This window comes from Arachis stenosperma, chromosome 7 (genome assembly GCF_014773155.1).
Source record: "Arachis stenosperma cultivar V10309 chromosome 7, arast.V10309.gnm1.PFL2, whole genome shotgun sequence".
Classification (NCBI taxonomy): domain Eukaryota; kingdom Viridiplantae; phylum Streptophyta; class Magnoliopsida; order Fabales; family Fabaceae; genus Arachis; species Arachis stenosperma.
In genome coordinates this window covers 1,104,446-1,127,484 of record NC_080383.1, presented here as the reverse complement: position 1 = coordinate 1,127,484, position 23,039 = coordinate 1,104,446, and the positions used below count along the sequence as shown (strand labels likewise).

At 33.1% G+C, this 23,039-nt stretch overlaps 5 protein-coding genes across 6 annotated transcripts; 3 read left to right on the top strand and 2 right to left on the bottom strand.

The window, feature by feature from the left end:
- Positions 1-626: 626 nt before the first annotated feature.
- LOC130942142 (probable amino acid permease 7) lies at positions 627-3,538 on the top strand. Its single transcript, XM_057870838.1, has 7 exons — positions 627-834; positions 972-1,208; positions 1,622-1,715; positions 1,798-2,012; positions 2,101-2,234; positions 2,308-2,535; positions 3,100-3,538. Exons 1-7 carry the CDS (start codon positions 756-758, stop codon positions 3,499-3,501), a joined length of 1,389 nt encoding a protein of 462 aa, XP_057726821.1. The 5' UTR covers positions 627-755; the 3' UTR covers positions 3,502-3,538.
- A 1,044-nt stretch (positions 3,539-4,582) lies between these two features.
- Positions 4,583-9,310, top strand: LOC130941166 (disease resistance protein RPM1-like). Of its 2 annotated transcripts, none has more exons than XM_057869575.1 (3): positions 4,583-4,973; positions 6,093-6,397; positions 6,706-9,310. In XM_057869575.1, the coding sequence occupies exons 1-3, from the start codon at positions 4,693-4,695 to the stop codon at positions 9,078-9,080; spliced, it is 2,961 nt and encodes a 986-aa protein (XP_057725558.1). In that variant the 5' UTR covers positions 4,583-4,692; the 3' UTR covers positions 9,081-9,310. The 2 variants fall into 2 exon arrangements, with proteins under 2 accessions (XP_057725558.1, XP_057725557.1); XM_057869574.1 differs by having other exon boundaries at positions 6,087-6,397.
- A 2,557-nt stretch (positions 9,311-11,867) lies between these two features.
- LOC130941124 (cyclin-dependent protein kinase inhibitor SMR9-like) lies at positions 11,868-12,203 on the bottom strand. Its single transcript, XM_057869521.1, has one exon. The coding sequence runs from the start codon at positions 12,201-12,203 to the stop codon at positions 11,868-11,870; it is 336 nt and encodes a 111-aa protein (XP_057725504.1).
- Positions 12,204-15,501: 3,298 nt separating this feature from the next.
- Positions 15,502-17,963, top strand: LOC130941301 (chaperonin-like RbcX protein 2, chloroplastic). Its single transcript, XM_057869753.1, has 5 exons — positions 15,502-16,070; positions 16,383-16,474; positions 17,257-17,314; positions 17,468-17,533; positions 17,641-17,963. Exons 1-5 carry the CDS (start codon positions 15,780-15,782, stop codon positions 17,761-17,763), a joined length of 630 nt encoding a protein of 209 aa, XP_057725736.1. The 5' UTR covers positions 15,502-15,779; the 3' UTR covers positions 17,764-17,963.
- On the bottom strand, positions 17,962-22,256 carry LOC130941300 (uncharacterized). The gene is made up of 9 exons (XM_057869752.1): positions 21,762-22,256; positions 20,660-21,379; positions 20,321-20,416; positions 20,153-20,236; positions 19,754-19,988; positions 19,509-19,669; positions 19,125-19,403; positions 18,868-19,033; positions 17,962-18,423 (listed from the first exon to the last, which is right to left on the bottom strand). Exons 1-8 carry the CDS (start codon positions 22,080-22,082, stop codon positions 18,983-18,985), a joined length of 1,947 nt encoding a protein of 648 aa, XP_057725735.1. The 5' UTR covers positions 22,083-22,256; the 3' UTR covers positions 17,962-18,423; positions 18,868-18,982.
- Positions 22,257-23,039: the final 783 nt, after the last annotated feature.

Here is a 23,039-nt window from a genome sequence, read left to right as displayed (position 1 = left end):
ATGAAGAAGAAGAACGTACCAAATTCATCAGTTAAAAATTTAGGAATAACACGCAAATTAAAAGTAGTTATTTGATTTACTAAAATTGGTTTTTTTAAAAAAACCATATGTATAAAATAAATCAGTTTTTTTTTAAACCATACGATAACGAATGCAGTTTTCGGTTACATAAGCTTCGATTAACAAGGTGTGCTGAGTACACTTTGAATAGTTTAAGATGCCATCCATAAGAAGATCTCAACGTAGATTTGTTACCGATCCGAGATAAGTTCCGTATAATGCTGGATTGATTAGTCAACACAGATTACGTGATACTGTTTCGTACTTGTGCCAAACCAATATTGTGGTTCATAGTCTTACATGTTCAGTTTTATAATTACAGAAAATACTTGTCTAATAATTCAACAATATATTTTTAATACACACTTTTAAACATCGATGGTTAATTTATGACTAAAAACAATAAATTTTAATGGTTTTTTTTTATATTTTTCTAAATAAATAGCACGTTTTCCATCTATATGTTGATTATGTCATTCTCACGTTACATACTTCAATAAAACCAACAAGAAACCTCATAAAAAAAGAAGTAATAATTCATGCTCTGTTTGCTAAGGCTCTAACAACAAAAGTAGAAAACCTTAAATGCGATTCGTTATTATGCTTTTGTGAGGAAGAGGCGGATATAAAGAGTCAACAACTTCTCATCTCTATTGAGGATTGATCTCAACAAACCTTAAAAGCAAGAAACATACATGGGGTTAGCAGCAGAACCAGATTCAAGTAATGATGACAAGACACCATTGTTGCTCTCTCACCCTCTCAAAAGAACAGGTTTGTTTTTGTCATGTCTCAAAATCTACATGTAACGGCCGCAATAATAATTGCTGCAGGGCCAATTCTGCAGCAACAATATTGCGGCCAAGATGTAGAAGAATGAATGAACGAATGAACGAATGAATGATGAATAGGGACGGTGTGGACGGCGGTGGCGCACATAGTGACAGGAGTGATAGGATCAGGAGTGCTGTCTCTGGCATGGAGCGTTGGACAGCTTGGATGGATTGCAGGGCCATTCTCCATTCTCATCATTGCTTCATTCACTCTCATTTCTTCTTTCCTTCTCTCCAACACTTACCGTTCTCCACATCCTCAATTTGGACCTCACCGTAGTGCCTCTTACCTTGATGCTGTTCATTCTCATCTAGGTACATTTTCATCGTTACTTCTCTTTGGTAGCATTTGTTTTGAGGTACTGGAACACTGAAACACAGTATCATGTTTGTTGGCTCAGTACCTCCAAAAAATAGGGACACATGGGACTGAAATTTTTAGAGACGGTGACTGAAATTTTAATAACATTTTATACCTAAAATACCCTCATTTCAATTAATTAATTCCAATTTTATTCTTTGTACAAATTAAATTAGAGTTTTATTCTTATTTCAATTTCTGTATTTTACTTTGCACTAAACAGAATACTGAAATTTATTTCAATCTCAGTCTCTTAGTCTCAGTCTCTCAGTCTTAGTCTTTCCGTCTCTGTCTCTCTACCAAATGCTACCTTTATTCTTACTCTTTTTAAGTCTTTGCATCAAGATTCTTGTTGGCTGAATTACAGGACTAAAGAATGGACGGTTATGTGGCCTTGTTGTGAATATAAGCTTATATGGTTTTGGAATTGCTTATGTTATTACATCAGCTATCAGCATAAGGTGCATCATCTTAGACTTATAGACTATAGTACACTCTTGTTATATGCATTATTGCTGATATTAGTTTAGTTTGTGACTACAGAACAATCTTGGTTTCAATTTGTTACCATACCAATGAAGAAGAAGTAGCATGTGAGTTTGTAGATGCATATTATATGCTGATTTTTGGGGCTATACAAGTTGTACTCTCACAGATACCAAACTTCCATAACATTGAATGGCTTTCGGTTGTTGCTGCAATCATGTCATTTGCTTATTCTTTCATAGGAATGGGACTTTCCATTCTGCAAATCAAAGGTATGCTCTTTAGACAGTTGCTTGATTCGTGCGGTTGCAAGCTACAATTCAAAAGCATTTAACTTTCTTACTCTACAATTTGATGCAGAAAAAGGTTATGTTGAAGGTAGCATTGAAGGAATGAGAAGCAGGAGTAGAACTGAAAAGTTATGGCTTGTTGCTCAAGCACTTGGTGACATATCATATTCCTATCCATTCTCAACAATTCTCTTGGAAATTCAGGTATATCTGTTCTATGATCATACCAGAACTTAACTACTATAGATTCTAATATAAGTTGCTTTGATTGTTGAAGGATACTCTGAAGTCACCTCCACCGGAAAACCAAACTATGAAGAAGGCCTCTGTGATATCGGTGGCGATCACAACGTTCTTCTACCTTGGCTGTGGAGGAGCTGGATATGCAGCTTTTGGTAATGATACACCAGGAAACCTCTTAACAGGTTTTGGACCCTCCAAGTATTATTGGCTTGTTAACTTTGCCAATGTTTGTATTGTGGTTCACCTTGTTGGTGCATATCAGGTACACAAATACAACATAGTCTTAGTATATAATATCTTAGAATATAATTAGGATCAATTAGAATCTATTAGTATTATTTAGTATATCTGAATATTTATTTTAGGAGATTACGTCTTATTATTACCATTCTCTTAGTATCTATAAATACCTACCTATTATTCTAGACAACTTAAATACATTCAATAATACACAAATCCTTTTTTCAGTTTAGTTATTTCTAACATGTTAGAATATAATTAGGATCAATTATATTCTAACAATATCAAACGTTAAATTTTAGAATAATGCTATACATCCAAGTCTTTTTAAGAATTAAATCCAACAAAATTAAACAATAAGACTTAAAATAATACTAGCCATAACTGCTTTTTGTTATGTTAGATCAATTTAGTTGGATCTAATTAATAAAAAAACTTAATGTATAGTATTATTCTAAATTTTTTATGTGATTTTCTAATTTCACTGTTGGAGTCAACTATCATCAAATTATTGTGTAGTTTATCATATCTGCTATGATATTTTATATGTTTTAAAATAAGTATCTCTTTCACTTTTTTGGTGCAGGTGTATAGTCAGCCACTTTTTGCTATTGTTGAGAATTGGTTTCGCTCTCAATATCCGGATAGTAAATTTGTGAATCACTCATATTTTTTGAAACTGCCATTTTTACCGAATTTTAAACTGAATTTTCTGAGGCTTTCTTTCCGAACCGCTTACGTGGCATCAACCACGGTGATTGCATTGATGTTCCCTTACTTCAACCAGATTTTGGGAGTACTAGGAAGCTTAATCTTTTGGCCATTAACCATATATTTTCCAGTGGAAATGTACTTAGGTCTGTCTAATACTGAAGCATGGAGTGCTAAGTGGATCATGCTTCGGAGTTTAAGCATTTTAGGCTTTGTTTTTGGTTTGTTTACTCTCATTGGTTCCATTCAGGGAATAGTAACTCAAAAATTAAGCTGAAAACAAGTCAACAAGTCCTGAGGAACTAGTCACTATTCAGCTTCATATATCATTTGCATATGCTCTACACAAGTTTTATTATATGTTCATTAAACAAAAAAAAAAGTAATATTGAACATTTTTTAATATTATTTTAGATTTATATCACACTTGTATTTGAAGTTAAAGTAAATGATTTTAATTTTAAAGAAGACTCTCAAACCAAAAATATTGAAATTCAATCCCTATTATAATAAATAAAACAACTAATACTACAAAAAATTTTAATAATTCAAAACATCATTTATATTGCTAATTTATATTTTTTATTGATTATAGAAATTAATTTCACCAATCCTAATATTATTAGACAAAGATATCATACCAATCAAGAAATTAAGAGAAAAAAAAATCAAAGACACATTTTTAGACAAAGAATATACATACAAAGATGAAACAAAAAAGATAATAAAAATACATACAAGTTAACCATTCAAAAAGAATATATTTTCACAAAAATATATGACAAAAAACAAAAAAATAATTCAACAACAACAAAAAAGAACAAATAAAAATTAAATTTGTCAACTAAAATAAATACAAAAATAAAAAAAATACAACTTTATACAATTTCAATATATAAAACTTTTGTACTACAAAATATTCTATATCAAATTTAACATTAATTTACATGCATTTTAATTAATTTTTAAATATTATAAATATTTATTAAAATAAAATAATAAATAAATTCTTAAAAATTTATACTTTAAATATATTAATTCCTAAAAAAATTTAATAAATTTTTTTAAAATAAGATATATTATCTTCAATTTTATTAGTACTTTTTTGTTTCAATAGACAGTAATATGTCCCAAATATAAATTTTAAGTATTTTACTGTATTTATTAAAGTATAGCAAAAATTTTAAGTGTATCGAAAACTTTCAGTTATTTAATAGTTAATTTTAATTAATATATTATATATATTTTTTATAATTTAGATCAACAGTTAAAATAATTAGAATATTAGTATTCCCGGTACACTTGGTATATTATATACCATGCGTGCATCACGCGGGTCTATGCAGTATGCAGGGGTCTCACTCTATCAAACATGGCAGCCATAGCCATGAAAAATTAAAAAGTGGTTGATCATAAAATGCTCCTCTGATGGATCCCTAGTGCTCCTCCATTTTGATTTGTTGCTGAGATGGCATCAGTTGCGGTGGACAGCTTGATTACGAAGCTGGTGCAGCTGCTGAATGAGGAAGTGACGCTGCTTGGAGTTGTACGGACGAAAGTTGAAGGACTGAAAGTGGAGCTTTGTTTGATACAGGCTTACTTGAAGGATGCTGATGCCAAGGCAGACACTGCAGACACCTCCAACCACGCGGTCAAGGTTTGGGTCAACCAACTCAGGCATGCTGCCTTTCGCATCGAAGATGCCGTTGACTTTTACATGATCAAACTTGCACCTCACCCTTCTCAAAGGCAAGGATCTTCTTTACTTGCCAATTATATCTCTGCTTTTCATGTATTATTCTTTATACATTAGAAATCAAAGTCAAAACCCTAAACTAATGTACTTTACTCTCAAAATAAGCTTTGTGCAAGGAGAGAGTTAGCGCCAGTAGTAGCTGTTTGGGTTGCTTAGAAGTCGTGACTGAATCCTTAGGAGTGGCAACTGAGTTAATATGGTGAAAATTCAGGTGCAGTCTACTTCACATGAAGTCAAGTTGATAGCTGAGAACCGTTTTATGAAAATTTAGTCAAATCAGTTAGATCGGCTCTCAGCTAGTCGACTGCACCTGAGTTTTCATCAGATAATATTCAAATTGGTCCTAAGGTTACACTTGTGTCTCGATGTGGTCCCAAAATTTCAATTTACTCAATTTGGTTTCCCAACTTAGCATTCATGACTCATGTTGGTTTCTGACTTGTTTTTGTCACAGAACTGTTAATGTGCAAAAATAGACCAATCGGTATCACGTTGGACTTTTTAATGGCTATTGGACGTGACAATTAAAACTTTTTAACCTTAATTTTCTCACTACGAAGCCTTTAAAAGCTAAATTTTAATTTCACTTAAAGGTTTTAAACATTTCTTAAGGAGCAAATTGAGGTAAAAAGTTTCAATTGACACATCAAATAATCTTTAGACAGTCCAGTGTGACAGGCTTTAGCCTATCTTAGCATGCTACGGTTCTATGATGGAGACAGGGCCAGGCAATATACCAAGTTGGGAAACTAAATTGAAAACTTTGAAGACTAACTTGAGGTAAAGAGTGTAATTTTAAAGACCAATCTGAGTATTAACTCAATGATACCTATGCAGCAGTTTTCGTCGCCAGTCTCCTATCACCCACTGAAGGTTGAAGTCTGACGAAGTTAGGGATGGTTGGCTCCCAGTTGATACATACTTGGGGATTTACACCTAATGACCTGATAAAAAAAAGAGAGAGTTGACATGCATAACATAGACTAGCACATGCAATAGCCACTTAAATTTTAGTTGATAAGAGGGAATTATATCAGCTATAGGCTAGTTGTCTGTTAATTGGATTTAACTAAGTTTTGTTTCTTCTCTGAATCTTGTTCTGTAAGCCACAGCTTGCTCTCCAAGTTTGTTTCCATGATAACAAGTGTGGTACCCCGGCACCGGATGGCATCTGAGATTGAGAATGTCACAGCATCCATACGGAAGCTCTATGAAGATAAGCAAGCTCTTGGGCTCAGTCCATCATCAGAACAAAATGTGGTTGAACGAACATGCTATGACCTTCGAATGGGTGCCCATTTTATTAGAGATGATGAACTTGTGGGAGTTGATAATGCCAAGAAGTTGCTCACTGATTGGCTCATACATAGAGAAGCCAGGCGCACCATCATCTCCGTTGTCGGCGAAGGAGGACTCGGTAATATTCATGTTTCTCAGTTGTTACTTTGAAGACTTTACAAGTAGTTTTATACTTAAGAGTTTATCTAAGTTACTGGAGTGTTGTTACTATAGATGAATTGGATTAGGGACTAATTGAAAGATCTGAAATTCCATATTAGTGATTCGTTAAAGTTTATTGTGGCTTTATGGTTTACTCTTTTCCCCTTATGGAACGTATTCATGTAAGAATAGTTTATATTTAAATACAAACATTCTCTCTATTCTCTAATATCATAACCATTTCCTAACTTAATTTCTTTCTTTTGTTATTAATACTCTGTAAAGGCAAAACAGCTATTGTAAGGAATCTTTACAACAAACACAAGGAGGATTTTGATTGTTATGCTTGGATCACTGTGTCTCATTCCTTCAAAGAGGAACATTTGCTGACTACAATACAAACTTTGTATGAGAATGATGGTAAAAAGTATCTTGTGGAGAACAGGGAAAAAGAGGGGGACAAGTGTAATTTGACACAAAAACTAAGAGACTACTTGCAAGGAAAGAGCTACATGATCGTGTTTGATGATGTGTGGGAAATAAACTTTTGGGAATGCATGGAATATGCTTTACCTGATGATACCAACATCAGAAGCAGGATCATCATCACAACAAGGGACAGAGGAATAGCTGAATTTTGTCGACGTTCTGCTCCGGTTCATATCCACGAGCTAAAACCATTGCCTGCTGATGATGCTTTGAAGCTTTTTCTTTTGAAGACATTTCAATTTGACCATCATGGTTGTCCTGAAGGTCTGAATGAATTGTCTCAAAGATTTGTTAAGAGGTGCGAGGGAGTGCCACTTGCCATTGTAGTTATTTCAGGCCTCCTTTCAACTAAGCAGAAAACTATATCTGAATGGCAAAAGGTATATGATAGCCTCCGCTCGAAATTCTCCAGTGATCCTCATCTCAGAAGCTTCTATCTAGTCTTGCTAGAAAGTTATCATGATCTTCCTTACCATCTGAGGTTATGCCTATTGTATTTTGGCCTTTTTCCCCAAGACTACTCCATCAAGTGTTCAACACTTACTCAGCTATGGGTAGCAGAGGGCTTCGTGAATGAAAATGAGATGTTTGGTGCTCAAACACTTGAGGAAGCAGCAGAGGACTACTTAGCTGAGCTCATTCGTAGAAGTTTGGTTAAAGTCTCCAATGTGTTTGTCAATGGCAAGGTTAAAAGTTGCAGGGTCCATGATTTGATGCATGACTTTATTGTCAGAAAGTGTGAGGAGTTAAACTTTTGCCAAGTTGTGAGCAAGCAACAGTTCGGATTTCATGAATGGACGAGGCGTATATCAATCCAGAATATTGACAAAAGTGCTTTTATTGGAAATGATCAAAGTTTTGTTCGGGTGCGATCCTGTATTAGTTGTGGCATTGAAGAACTTTCAGAATCTGTGGTAAAATCTTTGTTTTCCGGTTTCATTCTCTTGGTGACATTAGGCCTTGAAGATTTTCCACTTGATCATCTTCCTGAAGTTGTAGGAAACTTATTGAATTTGAAGTATTTGAACTTAAGGAAGACGAAAATCAAGACAATTCCCAAGTCCATTGGCAAGCTTCAAAAGCTACAAACTCTAAACCTTAGAGATACGCAGGTACGCGAGCTACCTATGGAAATCAACAAGCTTGTTAAGCTGCGACATTTTTTATCTTACTCCTTTGCTTCCAAAGAACATCGGCAGCATTTATTAGGCGTCAGGTTGAATGGAGGGATTGGGGGTTTAACAGATTTGCAGAGTCTTGCGATGGTGGATACGAGTACAGCTAATGGGGATGGTATTATTCAAGAAATGGAGAATATGATCAACATGAAGAAGTTGGGCATTGTTGGGATAAGTGAAGTAAACGGAAATGGTGTTTGTAATGCCATAAAGAACATGCCCAATCTTTGCTCTCTATCCATCAAGGCAGCCAAAAACTGCGGATTTCTTGCACTGCAAGCATTAGTTGATCCTCCTGCTAACCTGCAACGTCTTTACCTGAATGGGACTCTACAGAGATTGCCAGAATGGATTCCCAAGCTTAAGCATCTTATTAAGTTAAGCTTGATTGGGTCAAGGCTAGCTGAAGATCCATTGCCTAAACTCGAAGGCCTTCCGGAATTGCTGGAACTCCATCTTGATCACTATTGCTGGAACTCAAAGGTACATTTTAAATGCGGTTGGTTTGAGAAATTAAAGGAGTTAACCTTGCAGAGGATGAATACTCTGAGGACTTTAAAGATAGATAAAGGGGCACTGCCTAAGCTTGAAGTCTTGCGGCTGGGGTCATGCCCTCAAATAATAGAAGGGGCGGATGCTATTCAAAATTTGGAAGCTCTTAAGAATCTTTACCTGATTGACATGCCAATACAATTTAAAGATGATATTGCTCTTAATAATCCTTACAACATTGACATGCCAATACAATTTTCAAATGATATTGCTCTTAATAATCCTAAAGACATTGACATGCCAAGACAATTTGCAAATGATATTTCTACCCCATTAAAGGAAAACACAACACTGGATATTTCTCCACCTTTGCTCCCTCCCCCGCAACTTACTCCGCCGTCCCTTACTCCACCGCGCCTTCCTCCCAGGAGGGGACAACTAAAAGTTAAGGTTTTACAAGATCTGGCATCCGCAGCTATCAGATCTCTTTCGGCTGCCTAAATGGAGGTGCGCCGTGGTTGAGTGCAAAAGGCTTAAAAGATGCATGTACAAACTCTGTTCCAAAATGTTTTTCATCTTGTATATTTGGTATTCATAACCGTTATTAACCTATTAGTTTTAAGTTAATTATAGCCACTCTCAGGTAATTCAGAACCATTTAATTCCATGCATGTATTTAACTTTCTTGTACATACAAATTGATGTAAAAAAAAAAGGATATTTTGAAGGAATCAGTAACTGGAGTGGAACTGAAAAGTTATGGCTTGTTTCTCAAGCAATTGGTGACATATCATATTCCTATCCATTCTCTTTTTATGGAAATTCAGATATTTGGATCAAATATATTCAACCCAGACAATGTCATGTGGGGTAAATAGAGAATTAACATTTTTGTTATAAAATTTTCTAATATTATATTTTTTGGTGTTCAAGTAGTGGAAAACAAACAGGAAAGGAAGGATTAAAAGGAGAAAAAAAAAAAAAAACAAGGCATTATCATCGGTTAGCAGACCATACACATTAAATAAAGAAAGCTTTCTTCTTGATTTAGTTGTATTGGTATCATTTGTTTTTTATTTAGATTAAAAATTAAAAGTATGTAGGATATTATTTCACATGTAATCAACTGAGGGTTCAAACATTGGATTCCTACAAAACAAGTTGCATTTCCAATCTCTCTCTCTCTCTCTCTCTCTCTCTCTCTCTCTCTCTCTCTCTCTGTGATATGATTGTAAAAGTGTACACTTAAAATTGGTTTGATTGCCTTTTCACTAATTAGCTTCTGTTTTCTTTTTAAATTTCTAGGAGAAAGTACTTTTGTTTTTCTCATGGAAATAATATCCAACAAAATAGTAAAATAATGAATTTTAATTTACAAGAGGAGCAAAAACTCTAACTTAAAATTTTAGAATTATGTTGATAATTAGTTTTCTACAACCTATTATAGGATTTTATTAAAGGAAGTGAATGCATACATTTGACTCGACTACTTTATTATGAAATTAACAAGAAGTTGGGCAACCTCGGATTCTAGAAAAGTTATCACGCACTTGATCAAACACATATTGCCATTTCTTTATAATAATACATGAAATCACGAATAATTGTTGTCTCTTTTAATGTTTGCATGAGTGGACATTCATACTTAGTAGGGCACTTGCTGCTAAGCACAAACTACAAAGCTTTTTTGGTACCATATATGTAAACAAAAATTTAGCTTTTGGAGCAATTTAAAATTGGTTTTTGTATATGTAAGATAAGATTTAAAATTCTTTATATTTATTTAAATAGATGAATAAATTAAATATTCAACTAATTTAAATTAGTTATTAGAATTAATTATTACTGGTTTTATATTCTTACACATTATATGACAAGATGATAGATTAATTATCTATTTATTAACTAACAATAAATTTTTTAATAAAATTTAAATTTATAACAAATTAATTCTTGATTCTTAAAAATTCCGAATGCCATGAAAAAAAAAAAAGATGGAAGATTTCTTGAGATTCCCTTCATTAAGGACATATTAATGGACAGACCCGCACGAGGGCCCATTTCATTGGATTCTTACAGAAAATGATGTGGGATCTGAGCTCAGAGATACAAACTGGCACATGTTCTGACTCATCTTAATTAATTAATTAATTAATTAATTAATTAAGTGTGATATGTTTAGAAAACAAAGTCAATTTTGTGTTGTTTATAAATTGATGTTTAGATTTTATTTAATTTATTTTTTACAATAAATTTTAATTTTTTAAAAATTATTTATTTTTTATATTTTTTTAAAAAATTAATTTTTAATTTTTTTAATAAATAAATATTACTTTTTAAACATCATAGTATTCATCAGAAAACAAATGGCTGCGTTCAGCCGTTCACACTGCGCAGTCAAAACAGCTTACTTTACTTAACAGACTTAACCGTGTGCCGTTACTTTACTATTATTTTTCAATTGTGTTTTTGTAATTAACATCAGTGGTGGACCCTAATACAACTTTGATGCATGATCATAGGGATTGATTGATCCATTGAACTTACCTAATTAATATTAAATTAAATATTATAGACAAAGACAAACAACAATAATGCCGCCGTAGATTATGAGTAGTGGGATTTAGGCTTTCCAACTACAATTTTCAAACACATTAAAATTCAATATGATTATTTATTTGAAATTGGCATACAACAATTTTTTCTATATGCTGTAATATGTGTAAAGAGAAAGCTAAGAAACTAATGAATTATAATTTAAATAGCATAATCTTTTCATACTCACTTAAAATATTACGAGTTCGAATTTTTCTATATTTAGTTAAAAAAAAAAGAAAAAAAAAGTTAAATCTATCAAATCAGCTGACGGTTTTCGATTATTAACTTCACTTTCTTAATATTGATTAGCTCACCCTAATTTAAAAAGTTAGAACACATATATATCTTCTAGTATTGGTAGGATTACTTTATATAAATTAAAGCTTAATTAAAAAAAATAAAAATCTGAATACACCATTAAAAAAAATCAAAATAAATCAAAATCAAAATCCAGTTGTATAGATATAGAGCCACCCCAACTAAATTTAGGGGGTGAAGATAATAATAAATTAATAATAATAACTTTGTTCCTAAGATGAACAACTCCAAAATCCAAAGATCTCTCAAAAAACATAGTCTAAAACTAATAAAATCATGCACTTCAAAAATATCATGATGATGATGATGGGCCTTGTATACATATATCACTATCTATGTATATCTATATATATATATATATATTGTAATAATTTAGCAAACAAAAGGAAAAGAAAGATCTGTTGATAGTGCAAGGCAGAGAAAGACATCATCAAGGTCTTGTGGAGGTTCAAAGAATGATAATGATTTGCGCAAAGAAGAATTTGTTGTAAGAATCCTTGGCTTCTTTGGAGGAGGAGGGCATGTTGAAATCTCTGGTATCCGAAACTTGTCACCTTTTGGAGTTGAGCAAACACTGCTGCTACTAATTACCACCTTTGAATCTGAATCTTTGGATGAAATCAAGTAGCTTGTAGACTCATGCTTCTTCTTCAAATTGCTTCTTCTTCTTCTTCTTGTCGTCTTTCTTGTCCTTCCAGAAGGAGCCATTTTCATAGCTTGTGACAAATTAGAGATAGAGAGAAGAGAAAAAGATTATGGTAGTATTGATTCGTCAAAAGAAAGTGATTCTTAAAGCTATATATATATGGAGTTAAGTTTTAAAGTGATTCTTAAGTTCGACTAAAATTGTTGTTGAGATTTTAATTGTATTAATCTATGAAGCACGGACACTTTGTCTGTTGTGTCTAACCGTGTCTTAATAAAAAATAAAAAAAATTTTTGGACACACTTGAACACATCTAAATATTATCACGTATTAGCGTGTCCAACTTTATTCTTAACATATATTTTTAAAATAAATTTAGATATAGTATATATTATTATTTATTAAAACAAAAAAATTTTAAATATTTGATATAATTAAAATAAGACATTAAAAATAATTAGAACATTTAATTTATATTTTAATATCAATAAAATATAAAAATGTCATTACGATTTATGTAAAAAATACTTTATATTTTATATGTATGTGTGTTCTCCAATCATGTAAGATTTTAAAATTCGCGTGTCGGTGTGTCCCGTGTTATATCCAGTGTCTGTATCAGTGTCCGTGCATCATAGGTATTAATTATATTTTGAAGATTGACAGACGAAGTGCACATTTCCGTTAACAACATGCTTACGTGACTTAAAGATGCAGATCGTTAGTAACATATGTCATTTTATAATTTGGCCACATATAATGATATAATAACAGATCAATTAATGACAGGTACCGACGTATAATACATATACTATTGGCATTTAATTTCAAAAGAGAATAAATATACTTAATTTAATAAAAATGAAAAATAACGAATAAAATATTAAAATAAAAATCACATCAAAATTTAAAATTAGAATAATTCTGATAATGTGTATATATAATATATGAACTTTGGCTTAAAAAAACGTTCTAAAACATTGATTAAAAGAATAAATGATTTTTTATTTTTCAACTAATATATTAAATGCCTTAAAATTTAATAAATTTACATTTAATTTTTTTTTTAATAAAAACTTTCTTTCTCTTATAACTTTAAGGAAAAGTAACTCATGGAAAATCCAAATACATGATTTATCAAAAAAGAGACCGCCAAATTCATATATATGTGTGTGCTTTTTTAAGCACCCTCTTAAAGATTGTTGAATCTAAAACACATTTACCCCACTACAGATACCCAAGGCCTTGGAATTTTGATAAGAATGCAAACAATATGATGATGCAAAAAGTGGGAGAGAAATGAAGATCATTCAAATATTTTGGGACCCTATATTAGACTCTTTATTGTTGGATGATGAATTAAATTTTATTGGGATTTCACCAATGATCTCACCAAAAGCATTCTCACGTCTAGAGTTGCTTAATATCTATCCCTCGTACCAAACAAAAATTGATAACCCCATTAAGAATCTACTACTTTTGTTTAATTGGGATGGTATAATTCAAAATTCTCCTTAAAAATAATTTTTAAATTTCAGTTCTTCATTGGAATCATATATTGTTTTTGTATTTTTTAGGTGATACATTACATTTTTTATGATTATATTACAACTTTCTTTATATTTTAATTTGTATACGATAATAACGTGGCCCAAATAACGTTTAATAAAAAATATTATATATATACTAGATATTAATTATTATGTATTTATAAATATTTATATATGGTGATTAACATATTTTTTTAATTAAATAATCAGTCAATAAAATAATAATAAAATAATTAAATCGATAATAGATGAATAATTAAATTTATTTATAATAGTATATTAAAATTTTTTTATAAAATACTAACTATATATTTTTATACACAATAATAATTAATTGATATAATAACTTAATTTTAGTATACAAATTAAATAATATAATTAAATACTTAGTGCGTGGTTAAGATTCTCATTAGGTTACGGATCCATTAAAATAGTTTAGTGGTTCTTGTTCAGCCATTTTTGTGTAACAAATTGATTACTCATATTATATGTACTAATTGATTCTAATTTCATATGGAGTTGAAAATTAAGAGACTAAGAGGGGTTTGGCACAGTTTCTGTCGTATAGCAGTGGATCCCTTTGGTTTGTCTTTTTAGAGTAATACTAAATCTTAGCTTAATGAACCTTGTCAGCCACCACCATGCACTTCAAATTTTTTAATTGGTTCGTCATAGAATCCTAGGAGCTGTCTTTGCACTTTAAATTCATGAAACCCAACATCTCTAATACTCAGAGCCACCATGATCAAATTGACATTTTCAGTCATGCATTCATTTAAAAGACTGTAGACTATTTATTTTGAATTCTAGATTAGGCATTATGCCCCCTATATACAAACTCATTACTAGTTTTTTACATTGTCCAAAAAATATTAGCTAACATTGTTATAAGGTAATCCAATCTTTTTTTTTTTCTACGGTATTTTTTAGTCTAGTAGGTTAAAAATTAATTTAGACAAGACATGATTCAAATAGGGTTGGCAATATATATCTTGTCTGTAGATATCTGATTCACTGCAAATAAGGTAAGGTGCAGTGCGAGTTTGTCTGTGAATAGAGTAGAATACGGATTCAGCATATAAGATAATCCCTAGATTCAAATTCCTGAAATTTGTTTAAATAAACTAATAAATTAACTACTAAATAGTTATAAGATTATGTTTTTTTGTTTTTTTTACGCTATCTTTTAACTTGACTGACTAAAGAGTAATCCACGTGAGTTTTATAAGATTAAGCTTATTCACCAATTCCTAACAGTTGATTAACCAGATAATTGAGCCTAAATGATTGTTATAAGATTAAGCTTATTCACCCAAAGTTGGGAATTAGCCCATTAATCCAGGATTTTATATATCCAGTATCTCTTGGGCTAATATTGCCGGCCTGTTAAGAAATCTTCTTCGTGCATAAATAATGGGCCTTGGGTGCTTAACCAAAATACGTTGTTAGATATTAGACCATTTCAAAAACGTCCAATAAAAATACTGCAATTCAAAAAATAAATAACTTTAAAAAAAAAGGAGGGACAAGATAAAAGATTTTCTGAGCCATTTTATCATCAGCCAGTAATGACTCGAGAAAAATTAATAAAAGAAAAAAAACATCAGAATCAGAATCTATGGACAAAGACAAAGATTCAAAACCGCCACGTGTCCATTCAGAACCAAACTGAATACCCGTCCAGCTGAGTTGGCTCTCTCTCCTCAACCCATTTGGAAAGAACACAGAAAACAACAAAAAGTCAGAGGCTAACGTTGATTTTCAGTTCTCAGCTTTTTATTTTTCCTCTCCGAAAATTTTCGACCTCAAGTTTTCGTTTGGTTAAGGTTCACACACTTCAAAAATCCCACCTTCTTCCTGTTCCTCCCTCGTGTTCCTTGCTCTCCACATTCTCTCTCCTCTGCATGCTTCTTCTTCTTTGACTTCAATAGCTACAAATTTCCAATTTTTTCGGATACCCAGGATTCTTCCCTTGTTCAAAATTGGTGGGTAACCATCAAGTTTCCAACTTGAACTATTTTCCGCCATAATTTTCAAGTGGGTGAGTTTTGGAGAAACTTTGAAGCTTGTGTTGTGGAAGAAGAGGATATGGTGAGTGCTCTAAGTGTTGTGGGAACATCGTTGGTGGACTCATATCTTTGCGTGGATGCTCTTCCCACAACCACCACCATTACCGGCGGTGTGAATGGTAATAAGCAGTGTTTGGTGAGGCGTGGGAACAACGTGGAACTGAGTAGTTCCTTTGTTGTTTATGGGGTGAGAGAGTGGAGGCTCTCTGTTAATAGAAGCTTCAAGAAGCAGCGCAAGGATAATCGGAGAGTCGCAATTGTTAACGAGCTTGGTGGTCAATATGAGGAAACTTTTAATGATGTTAAAACGGTAAACACATAAATTCAATATGATTGTGTAACAGTTTATATCCATGGTGCCATTTTTATATTTTCATTTCAGATCTATTATTTGGTGTTAGTGATGAAATTAGTCATGTTATTTCAGATCACTATTTGATGATTATAAAGATGTTGCATACCATATGTAGTTTTATACTCTCCTAAGACAATTTCATCAACATTGATATGTAAATGCAATTTCGGAGGTTCATACAATAATAGTCAATAAGTGTTTTAATATTATACTAGATGTTGTTGCTTGTGATCTTATGTTATCTGAATTCATGTGTTGGGGATACAGCAATTACTCAACTACTTCACAGTCAAGGCAGTGAGGACGGTGCTTCAGCAGCTATATGAGATGAACCCACCTAAGTATAGGTTTTTTTATAAGTAAGTGAAATTCACATATGTTGAATCAAGTATCAACAATAGTTTATTGAGTAAATAGTCAAACTAGTCCTTAAAAGATTACTCATTTTTTAAATTGGTTCCTGAAAGATTTTTTTAATCAAATTCGTTCTTTAAAAATTTTAAATTAGTCATGTTAGTCTTTCTGTCACTTTGTTTACTGATAGTGCCAAAATTTGCTAATATAACACATTAAGTGACATCTCAACATACATCTAGGAGTCTTAATTGACTATTAACATGATTAGTTTATGAAATTAGATTAAATCAAAACCTAATTGAAGAGAAAACTTGAGGCATTGAAATTCCCTAATTTGGAGTTAATTTGATCTAATTTCATAAATTAATTATGTTAATATTCAATTAAGACTCCTAGGTGTATGTTGGAGTGTCATTTAACATGTTACATTAGTAAATTTTGACACCATCAACAAACAAAGTAACGCAAGGACTAACATAACTAATTTAAAATCTTTAAAAGACAAATTTAATTAAAAAAATCTTTTAGGGACCAATTTAAAAAATGAATAATCTTTTAGGGACTAATTTGACCATTTACTTATAGTTTATTGACACTAGAATATAGTTGAATTGTGTTGTGACAAATTTAGAAACTAGTTCAACATGAGCTTGTGTTATTGTAGACTCTTAGCTTGTTGGAAACTATATCACTTTTTACAATCTCATAGTAATGTTCTGTTTTTCTCGTTATTAGTATAATAATTTTGTTGACCAAGTCTTACTCATGCTTATAATGTTGGCAGTTTTGTTGCAACAAACGAGCCATCAGATGGGAAACGTTTTCTACGATCTCTCGCCAAGGTAGTCTTTGATACTCGAGTGTTTTCAAAACTATGATATGTCCATAGAATTTTCAATCTAACATGCCATTCTTGTGAAAATTGCAATCACAAATCAGTAAATCACAATGTGTAATGTAATTTTTTGTTTTCCCTTTTTGGACCAATTTGATAGGAGCACCAAGAGCTAGCTGAGAGAGTGATGGTTACACGGCTTCACCTTTATGGTAAATGGGTCAAGGTACTAATAATGGAACTCAGAAAAGTAGTTATATCTTTCTTCTTGATTAAAAAATGGCCAAGCTTAGGATTTATAATCTTTTTTTATTTTTCATTATTGTGGTGCAGAAATGTAACCATGCTGAGATATATGAAGACATATCGAATGAGAACTTGGAGTTAATGAGGGAAAGGCTCATAGAAACTGTAATATGGCCTTCGGATGACACTAACACAGAAAAAATCGGCTGATAAGTCATGCGTCAGAAAATTTCATATGATGTTTTTCCTGCCTTTGGCTTCTTCCTAGTCTCTTCTAGGGTATAGTTTATAGGTTTCAGTATCAATCACTACTACTTTCTGTAAGCTGTGAATATGTCTACACATTTTTTAAATACACCTTATATTCTATTATTACTAAGAGAGTTTGGAATGAATGATTTTTATGAATTGGTTGAAAATCTTCAAAGTCTATTATACGTGCCCATTTTCAGGTATGTAAAGGGGTTAACTAAGAACAAGATAAATGTGTAGTAAATTTGTTGCTTATATTTAGGACCTACTTTGTCGACCAATAACTAGAGATCAAGCACATAACATCAATCACTACCCTTCAATTGTTGCTTACACATAAAAATACAATTCTACTATTTGACAAGATAAAGCAGAACCAAGGATGAAGCTGAAACTTGAAGCTAAGTTCTAAACTTGACATTTACTACTCATATTGTACAATACTAAAGCCTGTCGATCTACTTGGAGCATCTGACTTAGAAAGAGAAACACTTGGAGTAATTAACAAGAAAATGAAACTTGGGGGGCGTATCCGGGTTGGTCAGGAGTGCTAACAAAATTGAAACCTTTCACACTGCTCTGACTTGTTCAAAAATTTAAAGAAATAATTTGATTTACCTGCAAAGGGAAACATGGGAAAAGCAACAACGAATTTGAAATTAGAACATCAAAATTCCATTATGGGGAAGAAACTTCAAAATGACAAAATATTAGGAAAACAGAGATTTGAGAAACGGATAAATCTTGATCCCGGATAAAAGTATTCTTGGCACTAAACATACAAGAGATAACAATAAACTACTACAAACACAACAGAATAAGCAGCTAATCTGAAATCTCTATAACATGCTCGCTTAATGTACAAACATTGAACTGCCATAAACTTTACAACAGATCTTTCATGTTATTAAGTACTATACACCATAAAAGGTTAAACTAAACACACTGATATCAAAAACAAAAAAATAGTCAATGATTCCAATTTTCAGTGGCATATATCTAGAAAGAAGATTCTATGACAGACAGTAAGCAAGTCATTGAAGAACATCTGCTGAAACATACCATATCCGAAGCTGAGGTTGGATACCCCCTTACATATAATGTACTAGAGAAAATAACTCTATCAAGACATTCTTCTTTGCCTCATCAAAGGGCTTGCATGGAGATTCGATTACAGTTAACTATCACCAAAGGTAATAATCTGCCCAAGTGCATGTCTTGCGCGAAGCTGCACCAACAGAATAAAATTTACAAAATGACTAAAAGTAGTTTAGAACAAATGCAGTAGGGAATAAAAGATGAAATAAAAATTTAAGGACCTTCACATCCATGCAAGAATCATTGGCCATCCTCTTGATTTGAGAAACTACACCAAATTTACGCAGTTCTACAATCCGGCCAAATGCACCAGGACTTGCAGGAAAAGTCAAATTGACTATGACCCAAACAGCAGATGTGCGTAAACGACTGTCACTGCTGTGCAAAAACTGGCAGAAGAAAGAGCGAGACCCATTTTCTGCTGGTGGAAAGAGTAGTTTCATGATAGCTTCTTTATGAAACTCATTCCCGCTTGCAACATTGCTGAGCACGTACATCCCCTATGTAGGCCACACAACTAATTAGATGCATCACAAAGTTAATATAAATACCAATGGTTGGCTAAAATATCAACCAACGGCTTTAGTTTCGGAAGTTTTTCCAACCTGTATCAAAATTTCGGTTTTTGAAGATTTCCGAATTTGCCTTCCAACAGCATCCAGGATGATACCTTCTTCAGCAAAAGCGTATTCAACACAGTCCATACACCCATCAACAACATTTCGCACAAGAGCCAGGGCTTGTTCTTGAATAGAAGGCTCAGGATCTGCAGAGTATACAGAGAATTAAGAACCAATTTTTTTGGGAGGTGCCAATTCAGAAAATATTAACTTTCAATGAGGATCATTACCGCAAATAAGGCTAGCTACAGAAGAAACCGTCAGTTCCATAAAAATTCCTTCCTTACACATCTTATCTGCCAGAAATACCATGTTTCTCAAGGCCCATACAGCATTTAACCTTAAAGATGGATCCATTGACTTTGCCAATTGAACAAGCTCTTTAATGCCTCCACATTGTACGAACACTGACTTATGTGCTGTAAAGTCAACCACAATGTTGCTGATAGCACCAAGGGCTGCAACCTGGAAGACAGCATAGAAAGAACTTTGGCTTACTAGGTTAGAAAAGGACTATGTCGAAGAATCTCACTAAATATTGTTAGTAAATAAGCATGACTTCCACAAAAGCGATTATGTGCTTGAGATAAATGCCCATGCTAGATCTAATTAAATAAATAAACGCATACCTGGACAGAAGTAGAAGGATCAGAGAGGAGTCGAACCAATGGAATGACAATTCTTTCGTTCATAAAATAACCTACACTCAAATTCTGAATGACATTTTATGAGAATTCAGTTATAGGTACTACATAGCATAACACAAATTGAGAACCATATCATGGTAAGTTGTATACCTTGATGGAACGAGAGACACTTTTCAAGCAAATGCAGGCTGCAGTGCGTACATTGGCATCATAATGGGTTAAAGCATCAACTAGTAGATTTAACATCTGTGTTCAGCCAAGAGAGAAAATAATGGTGGGTTTAGTATCTAGATATGAAATTTACCAGTGCAACTCATATCATAACTCCATGAAAATATGAAATTGGAAGAAACACAAAATTGCTTATAATTAATTCAAACATGTTCACATTGACATGCTATAAAATATCATCAACATAACAATGCATTTCAATAAACATGTTACTAGCAATAAATGAGGTTTACTATTAATGCCGATGAAATAACAGACCTGTAACGAAAGAAACTTAGACCTGCAGCACTCCAATTTAGAGCAAAGATCAGCCAAGGCTAGAAATATCCCTTCAAGACGTTTGGGATGTGAAGGACAGTCTTGCAAGTGATTGTATAACTTATCAATTGCATTTCCCTCAAATGCTAACTTCTGCAAATCTTCCTTCTCAGCAATTAAACTCAAAAAGGCAAATGGAGCTTCATCTCCAACTTGACCAGAATCATCAAGGAGTTCAAGCAGAATATTTATCAGTTTGGTTTTGATTCCTGTGTCTTGAAGATGGTAAGAAGAAGCATTCTTAACACAAATCAGGCACAAGCAAGCTAGTAATCTTGTCCGAGAATACTTGTCTTTACTTAATTCAATTACAGGGCTCAAAGCTCTTCCACCTCTAAGGTCGACAAATTTAGAGACAGCTTCAGAATTGTTTTTAACAATCGCAGCTATGGACTCCAAACTAGCATCGCGCTGGCTTAGAGAACCATACAGAAGGCTGATGAGTTTGTCCAACACACCAGCATAGCACAAGATATTCTGTTCTTCACCTGTCTCGCATGAATGAATAATAATGCTCGCACCCAGTGCAGAAAGACTTTCATTCTCGCTTTTCAACAGTAAAAGCAGGAACTCCAAGTTCTCTTCCTTGAAAAAATCATATTTTGGGGCCAATTTTGATTGATAAATCATTCGTAGAGAACGTGCAGCTGCATCCACAACCTGAAATCAAGTGTACAAAGGCCAATCAGATGGCATTGGAGATTAAAATATTAATAATCGCACTCGAAAAATTTCGAATAGCTATAGAAGTAGCAAGAACAATTAAAGGAGAAACTGAATCACTAAATACCATAAGAACACTCCAGAAGCTAAATTGAGTTCAAAATATGCAATTCACTATTCTCACACAAACTATTTTATTCCTACTATCAATGCATTATCATGATAAAAAAATAACGGTCCAAATCAACGTAACCGAGCAAGTACCATCACTAATCGCAACCTAACGATCAACCTAACAATTCAGAGCATTGCAATTTCATCGCAATCTACAATATCAGGCAAAACAAATGATAAGGAAAGAAGAGAGAGAGAAATTGACCTTGTCATCGGAGGCAGAGAGGAGCCTGATCAAGTGAGGGAAAGCTCCGGCGTCGAGGACAGCACGGACACCGGCGTCGAGGCCACAGGCGAAGCTGCCAAGCGCCGCGGCGGACTGTACAATGAGGTTGGGGTCGGAATCGAAGTCGGCGAGGGTTGCGGCGACGGCGGGGACGGCTCCGAGCTTGATGTATGAGAGCTTCTTGGTGCGGTTTCCGATGATGTGGTTCTTCAGCTGCCGGATGGCTTTGAGCTTGATTTGACCATCGGAGGAGGCGAGGCGGTCAAGGATGAGATCGGAGGAGGGGCGGGACGCCGGCATGGCGGTGGAGGTGGTGGTGGATGCGGTTGTTATAGTCGCCGGCAGCGGTGGTGGAAGCTCATGCACGGCGGAGGAGAAGGCGCAAGAAGTTTCACATTCCACAACCACAATGTGAGAGAGAGAGAGAGAGAGGGGGAGAGAGAGAGAGAGAGTTTTTATTTATTTATTTATTTTTTTTACTAATTAATTTTTGAGGGTTTGGTGCTTTTTTTGTTTGGATGATAAATGATAATATAATAATAGTAGTGAGAATAGGGTGAGAGCTATGTTTTGAACTTTTGATGGCAATAAAAGGATTGGAAATTGGAGAAAGGGAGTGTTTCTATTTTCTTCACTTATCTCAATTTAGAAGGTGGCGCCCTTTTCTTTCAATTTTCCGCTCTTTTTTTTTCTATTTTCTTACTTTTTTATCATTATTTTTCTGTCTTCAACTTGTGCTGCTTTTTTTTTTTTGGTGACTAACTTGTTCTGCGTTGCTTGATTTGTGAGCAGATACATCATACAAGCATGCTAGTTATATAATAAAATTAACAATCCAAATTAGTCACAAAAAAAATATAAAATACAATTAAATTATCCATATATTTGTATACATAATTGATTTTAGTGTATATTCATTTTTTTGTAATTTTTAATTCATTTTTGTTTTAAATATTAAAAAACTAGTTGGGCCTTCAAATACAAAGGAGTTCGCACAAACTAAATATCACAATAACATTTCATGCCAAGGTGGTAGGGAAAAAAAATTATTCATAACAAAGTTAATATTAAATTAGATAAATTAGTTCGTATGGGAGTGCCAACCTAGAGTTGTGTTTAAAGCTTAAGTAAACAAGTACCATTTCGAAAAAATTAAATTAATAAAAAAGGTAAAAAATAAAAAATAGAAAGCATGTTTACAACGTTGTTACAGAGTAAGGCCGAAGACAAATAGTAGGGTCTGGAGAATGTAGCTTG

Bases quoted from the DNA above. Each gene is read 5' to 3' on its own strand.
- LOC130942142 (XM_057870838.1), top strand. From the start codon at position 756: ATGGGGTTAGCAGCAGAACCAGATTCAAGTAATGATGACAAGACACCA. The intron at 2,013-2,100 runs GTATGCTCTTTA...AATTTGATGCAG, and splicing joins TTCCATTCTGCAAATCAAAG to AAAAAGGTTATGTTGAAGGT. The intron at 2,536-3,099 runs GTACACAAATAC...TTTTTGGTGCAG, and splicing joins ACCTTGTTGGTGCATATCAG to GTGTATAGTCAGCCACTTTT.
- LOC130941166 (XM_057869574.1), top strand. From the start codon at position 4,693: ATGGCATCAGTTGCGGTGGACAGCTTGATTACGAAGCTGGTGCAGCTG. The intron at 4,974-6,086 runs GCAAGGATCTTC...TTGTTCTGTAAG, and splicing joins GCACCTCACCCTTCTCAAAG to CCACAGCTTGCTCTCCAAGT. The intron at 6,398-6,705 runs GTAATATTCATG...TACTCTGTAAAG, and splicing joins TGTCGGCGAAGGAGGACTCG to GCAAAACAGCTATTGTAAGG.
- LOC130941124 (XM_057869521.1), bottom strand. From the start codon at position 12,203: ATGGCTCCTTCTGGAAGGACAAGAAAGACGACAAGAAGAAGAAGAAGA.
- LOC130941301 (XM_057869753.1), top strand. From the start codon at position 15,780: ATGGTGAGTGCTCTAAGTGTTGTGGGAACATCGTTGGTGGACTCATAT. The intron at 16,071-16,382 runs GTAAACACATAA...TTGGGGATACAG, and splicing joins CTTTTAATGATGTTAAAACG to CAATTACTCAACTACTTCAC. The intron at 17,534-17,640 runs GTACTAATAATG...ATTGTGGTGCAG, and splicing joins TTTATGGTAAATGGGTCAAG to AAATGTAACCATGCTGAGAT.
- LOC130941300 (XM_057869752.1), bottom strand. From the start codon at position 22,082: ATGCCGGCGTCCCGCCCCTCCTCCGATCTCATCCTTGACCGCCTCGCC. The intron at 21,380-21,761 runs GTCAATTTCTCT...ACTTGATTTCAG, and splicing joins TCTCTGCCTCCGATGACAAG to GTTGTGGATGCAGCTGCACG. The intron at 20,417-20,659 runs GTCTGTTATTTC...GGCTGAACACAG, and splicing joins CTAAGTTTCTTTCGTTACAG to ATGTTAAATCTACTAGTTGA.